Source organism: Embiotoca jacksoni, unplaced genomic scaffold (assembly GCF_022577435.1).
Source record: "Embiotoca jacksoni isolate LCO1_2020_lvr unplaced genomic scaffold, fEmbJac1.0.p SCAF_10, whole genome shotgun sequence".
In the NCBI taxonomy this organism is placed as follows: Eukaryota; Metazoa; Chordata; class Actinopteri; family Embiotocidae; genus Embiotoca; species Embiotoca jacksoni.
The window spans coordinates 10,299,491-10,305,718 of record NW_027185230.1 but is presented as its reverse complement, the minus strand read 5'-3'; the positions used below and the strand labels follow the sequence as shown (position 1 = coordinate 10,305,718).

Below are 6,228 nucleotides of genomic sequence, written 5' to 3'. Positions count from 1 at the left end.
ATTTGTGTGATATTGATACCATTTCTGTTTTATTTTGTAATGTTGCCTGACTCTCATTATAATACTTACAAAACCTAACCAAAAAGCTCTAAAGCCTTGTAGAAAAATCCTTCACTGTTGGAAAAAAAATTGATTTAATGATGTTATTTTAGGTTTTATGAGCAGAATTTAGCCAAGAGTAAAAGTATTCAATGCAGCAGTGCCATAGTTATTTATTGTGTAAATAACATTTGATTTTTACAATTTACATACTTGTGGGTAGTTTTATTAACAATCCTTCATGTTTTACATGTAAATCAGATATTTTTGCACATAAAGTTGCTTAAATACCGCTGAAAAATAAATTTAACCAAGTATAAAAAAAAAAAAAGCCTCATGACCACAAATACAATCAAAAGTGTATTAAAACAGCTCATCCAACAAATAAAATGAAATTGACATGACTGGAGGATTTGCATTCAGTCTCATTTAGGTGTTCCTAATAAAGTGGCACCTAAGTGTATAATGCCATATAAATGATTCCCCTTGAATTTCTTTTTTTATTCATTAGACATTTTGTTGGCTTAAAGGGAGTTATAGCTTGTAAATATATTAAAATACAACCTCCAACTCCTTTTATACTAATGTCATGTGAATAAAGTAAATTATCTTTCTTTTATTTTTTTTTCTATATTGTTTTTGTATTGATAATCACCTTCAATTTTGATATTATAATTAAACAGACTTATTTTCACTGAATCAAACTGCCTGAAGGGGGACAGCCTAGTTTCCAGCTGATGAGCTCCTTTGTTTGGGGGGGCACAGCTCTGCAGGGGTCCGGGGTCACGACACTGGGAGCCGGACTGGGTCACACACAAAAAAAAAAAAGCCTTTTGCAGTCCAACCATGCGGCCAAGAAGGACTGATGGGAAATAATGTCCTCCTGAAGAGCCCCTTTTAAATGGAAGACCACCACATGTCTCCAAAACAAGAGTTTAACTTTACTTTTTTTTTGTTTAAAGCTGATATTTTTTTATATATATATAAATAAGGAGAAAAAGAAGAAATGGATGCGCCCCCACAGACAAAGACAGGTATCTGCAAACTGCTTCCAGCTGCTCCTTTTCTTTCACACTTTCCTAAAACAAAAGCTTTTTTTTTATTGTCTTAAGTCCTCCGGGTAAAAAAATACAGAAACCTCTAATTACACTAAGCTGATTTTTCTACTTTAAAAAAAAATACATAAGTTGTTCAAAAACTATACATATTTAAATTAAAAGTGTTTTAAAAGTGCAGTTTGGAGCGGAACTCGGTGTTAAATGTGGTTAAATGTCAGTAAATGCGTGTAAAACCGTGCGTGAATTCGGTGTAAAATGGTGTTTATTGTGAGCCCTTTTCTTGATAAGCCGCAGTGGATAGTAGCAGAAAGCTCGGTGGGTGTCAATATAAAGTGACGGCCATATTTGCCGGTGCCGCTGTTGTAAACAAAAAGTGAGAGACAGACGCTTCACTGAATTTCGGGTCATTTTTATTTCTTTAATTTACAATGTCTTTGGGAATGTCTTACAAACCCAATGTCCATCAGCACATTCCGGGAACTTCTGGGAACCAGGGTAAGGAGAAAACGGCGGAGAAAAGCGGAGTATCCGTCCGTTAAATCGTCTGTTAAATTCGGGGTCTCGGAGAATACCTGGAGAAAGACCGTGTCTGTAGTTTTTGTCCAGTTATATATATAGGGTCAGATCCTGGGAGCTAGGCTAATTCATATCCGCCATTATTACTAATGTAAAAGAGCGCCATCCGCGTTACGAGGCGGCACAGAAACACGACCGGGATGCGGAGCGAAGGCGGCGGCGGCTCCTAGAAACGGGTTTATCCGTCGTCCGGGGGTCGCGGTCCCGCTGGGTGGGTGCCGTTACACGGTGACAAAAATGTATCACTTGTGTGTTCTTGAGCCAGCCTTGTTCCGTTTCCTCCATGATGCTCCTCGGTCGGAGCTGCCGATTGATCTGCCTCTGACTGGTTTTATGTCTCTTCGAGGACATCTCGCGTTGGAGGCTGAAAATTACAACCGAACAAAGCGGCAGGAGAGCGGCGAGGAGGAGGAAGTGATCAGACCAAAACAGCCAAAAGATCCAAAAACAGAAATAATTACAGCTACTAAAACCTTAAATATCTATAGCTACAGGAACTTTAAAAACATGAACAGTTACTGGAACTTTAAAAACATTAACCGCTACAGGAACTTTAAAAATATCAACAGCTACAGGAACTTTAAAAACATCAACAGCTACAGGGAACTTTAAAAACATCAACAGCGATAGAACTTTAAAAACAGTTAACAGCTACAGGAACTTTAAAAACATGAACAGTTACTGGAACTTTAAAAATATCAACAGCTATAGAACTTTAAAAACAGTTAACAGCTACAGGAACTTTAAAAACATGAACAGTTACTGGAACTTTAAAAATATCAACAGCTATAGAACTTTAAAAACAGTTAACAGCTATAGAACTTTAAAAACAGTTAACAGCTACAGGAACTTTAAAAAATGAACAGCTACAGGAACTTTAAAAACATTAACAGCTACAGGGAACGTTAAAAACATCAACAGCTATAGAACTTTAAAAACACTTAACAGCTACAGGAACTTTAAAAAATGAACAGCTACAGGAACTTTAAAAACATTAACAGCTATAGAACTTTAAAAACACTTAACAGCTACAGGAACTTTAAAAAATGAACAGCTACGGGAACTTTAAAAACATTAAGAGCGACAGGAACTTTAAAAACATCAACAGCTATAGAACTTTAAAAACATTAATAGCTACGGGAACTTTAAAAACATTAACAGTTACCGGAACTTTAAAAACATTAACAGCGACAGGAACTTTAAAAACATGAACAGCAACATAAACTTTAAAAAACATCAACAGCTACAGGAACTTTAAAAACATTAACAGCTACAGGAACTTTAAAAATATTAACAGCTACAAGAACTTTAAAAACATGAAGAGCGACAGGAACTTTAAAAACACGAACAGCTACAGAAGCCTTAAAAACATGATTAGCTACTAGAACCTTAAAAATATCAACAGCCACAGCAACTTTAAAAACATGAACAGCCACAGGAACTTTAAAAACATCAACAGCTACAGGGAACTTTAAAAACATCAACAGCTAGAGGAACTTTAAAAACATCAACAGCTAGAGGAACTTTAAAAACATTAACAGTTACCGGAACTTTAAAAACATTAACAGCGACAGGAACTTTAAAAACATGAACAGCCACAGGAACTTTAAAAACATCAACAGCTACAGGGAACTTTAAAAACATCAACAGCTAGAGGAACTTTAAAAACATCAACAGCTACAGGGAACTTTAAAAACATCAACAGCTAGAGGAACTTTAAAAACATTAACAGCTACAGGAACTTTAAAAATATTAACAGCTACTAGAACCTTAAAAATATCAACAGCTACACAAACGTAAAGATATCCATCCATCCATCATCTATACCCGCTTTATCCTGAACAGGGTCACAGGGGGAGCTGGAGCCTATCCCAGCTCACTTTGGGCGAAGGCAGGGTCCACCCTGGACTGGTCGCCCGTCTATCACAGACTTAAAGATACAAAATACTTTATTTTTAATAATAATGTATGAGCGTTACAGATCTGCGAAATAACTATTTTTGTTATCAGAATTTGATCCAAAAACATTTAAACCTCTGGAGGAGCTGTATGATTATTTGATTTCATGCCATTCCTGTGTTTGTTGACACCAAACCAGGGCCGACCCACATGTTTGTTGATGTTTGTGTCACCAGTTGGAAGCCTTCAGTCTCCCTCGGCAGCTAACCTGGCCACGTTGCAGTCCTACCGGCCTCTTCTGAGCGACTATGGACCTCCATCTCTGGGATTCTCACAGGTACTTTCATCTGGATTCTACCAATTTTAGTGAAGACTTATAGCCATAATGCAAACATAATTATGAATATTATGTTCATTTTTTTTGCCAATAGATCAAGCGAAACCCAACAAACTGAACTTTTAAAGCGTATATCTTTTTTTGGCCGTAATCAGAGGCATCGTGTTTTCTGGTCGTCCGTCTGTCCGTCTGTCCTTTTCTCGTAAACACAATATCTCAACAACTCCTCAATGGGATTCTTTTAAATTTGGCACAAAGGTTCACTCGGTCCCAACGATGAACTGAGGTTGTTGTTGTCAAAGGTCAAAGGTCACTGTATCCTCTCACCCGTCCCGTCCTTCCGTCCCATTCTTGTGAACTCGTTGTCTTAAGAACGCCTCGAGGGAATTCCTTCAAATTTGGCACAGACGTTCAAGTGGACTCACGGATTAACTGATTAGATGTTGGGTGGGGGTGAGAGTGTGTGTGTGTGTGTGGGGGGGGGGGGGGGGTGAATCAAAGGTCGCTTTTAGCTCAGAAACAGAAGGGGAGACTGTAACCATATTTCACATTTGGGCAGATCCTGAATTGGAGACACAAATCTTCTGCGTTTACCTTGAATCTGTCCTGAATGTTTAAATCTTCCGTGCTGTCCAGTTGAAGATGTGTGTGAAGCGTCAACGTTTTAGAATCTGTAGCTTCTTTGCAGCAACATTCATAATTAAACTTCCAAGTCCTCACTTCATATTTTATGAGTCTGGACAGACATGGAGGTAAACTACAACCTGACTGTTGGATGAAGGTTTACAACCAGGAGGCGGTGATTCTGGTTCTAACTGTTCTATAGATCAAGGTTACTCTGCTGTCCCGACAACAACATAAAATGTGTTGCACCTGACTCGGGTTCTGCTCCGGTTCTGCTCCGGTTCTGCAGGGCTCGACCGGCAGCCAAGTGCCTCAGAACAAATATGCAGAGCTGCTGGCCATCATCGAGGAGCTTGGAAAGGAGATCAGGCCGACATACGCTGGGAGCAAGAGCGCAATGGAGAGACTGAAAAGAGGTGGCTGAAATCTTTTAATATGCAGAACGATTCAAGAGCGAAATACAGGCATTAAATAATTCAGAGTTTGTTCATCTAAACGCGTATTTGTCTTTGTTCCCAGGGATCATCCACGCCAGGGGGTTGGTGCGGGAGTGCCTGGCTGAGACGGAGAGAAACGCCAGGTCCTAGCTGACCAGCACACATTCCTCCCTGCAAGACGAACTGCGATTCATGGAGAGAAAACAACATCAATCACCTGCATGGCATTTCCTTTGTGAGGAGGGAAGTAAAGGAACGAAGGACGGAGAAGAGAAGCAAGCTCCTAGAGAAAACAAAACAAAACAAAAAAACGAAACAGAAACACAAGTCACGACTCCTGAGGGTTCGGCGGTATCATTCAAAATCATGTTCGGGTTATTGGAAATCAGATGAGAGGATAATCGTGTCGTTTTTAACGCCCCACTTTCGGGATCTTAGTTTTGATTCATATTTAAAACATTGGTTTGTGCATGCGAACGGGCCCGTGGGTTAACTGTAGACACTGCATGGCTTGTGCGGGGGTAGATGGAGGTCTTCTTTTTGATAGTATTCTGGTCTGTTTTTCAGACCCCTAGAACACGTGACTGAGTGAATGAGGGACAGAGATGTGCCAAATGCATCGGTTCATTTGTGTTGAGGTGGGTTTTGGTATTAAAAAAAAAAAAAAAAAAAGGAAAATGCTGTTACTTGCATCTTTGTATGTATTTATTACTCAGTGTAATAAATTGTATTTTCAATACGGTTGTCATTGTGATTCACTGGGGTTTAGTGACTTTCAGCCTTGTGGACATGTTTCATACATGAAAACATGTCAGTGAGAGAATCTTTTTTTTACATTTGGCCTTTTAAAGGAATTTAATAAATGATAAATGTCAGCATGACACGGTTGGATACTGTTGGTAGTTTGGGAAATTAAGTTTGGTATGTCGTGGTACATGATCGGAAAAGGTTTAGGAACCTGTAATCTACATCGCCGGGTCCCAGAAATGTGCCTTTACTACATTTTCATAAATACAATAAAGGTTTTACAAATCAGAAACTGTATTTTAAAGAACATTTAGCTCCTCTTGGATAATCCAGTTCAAGTATAACCTGTCTCAGTTCAGTGGTTTTGTATCTGATCTAAATCCAATGTCGATGTAGGAAAAAAAACAAAAAGATAATCTAATCCAGGTTTGACCTGACTAAGTATAGTAGCTTTAAATCTGAAGTAGGTCCAATGTGTGTGTGTGTGTGTGGGGGGGGGGAAGCAGTGAAA

The 6,228-nt window shown here is 38.9% G+C and overlaps 1 protein-coding gene across 2 annotated transcripts; it reads left to right on the top strand.

Annotated features, from left to right (window-relative positions):
* Positions 1-1,022: 1,022 nt before the first annotated feature.
* Positions 1,023-5,707, top strand: LOC138207956 (cyclin-dependent kinase 2-associated protein 1). Of its 2 annotated transcripts, none has more exons than XM_069165572.1 (4): positions 1,023-1,073; positions 3,809-3,909; positions 4,823-4,949; positions 5,053-5,707. In XM_069165572.1, the coding sequence occupies exons 1-4, from the start codon at positions 1,046-1,048 to the stop codon at positions 5,118-5,120; spliced, it is 324 nt and encodes a 107-aa protein (XP_069021673.1). In that variant the 5' UTR covers positions 1,023-1,045; the 3' UTR covers positions 5,121-5,707. The 2 variants fall into 2 exon arrangements, with proteins under 2 accessions (XP_069021673.1, XP_069021664.1); XM_069165563.1 differs by lacking the exon at positions 1,023-1,073 and adding an exon at positions 1,442-1,592.
* Positions 5,708-6,228: the final 521 nt, after the last annotated feature.

Coding starts and splice junctions, on each gene's coding strand:
- LOC138207956 (XM_069165563.1), top strand. CDS start 1,526: ATGTCTTTGGGAATGTCTTACAAACCCAATGTCCATCAGCACATTCCG. Junction 3,910..4,822: donor CATCTCTGGGATTCTCACAG/GTACTTTCATCT, acceptor CCGGTTCTGCAG/GGCTCGACCGGCAGCCAAGT. Junction 4,950..5,052: donor AATGGAGAGACTGAAAAGAG/GTGGCTGAAATC, acceptor CTTTGTTCCCAG/GGATCATCCACGCCAGGGGG.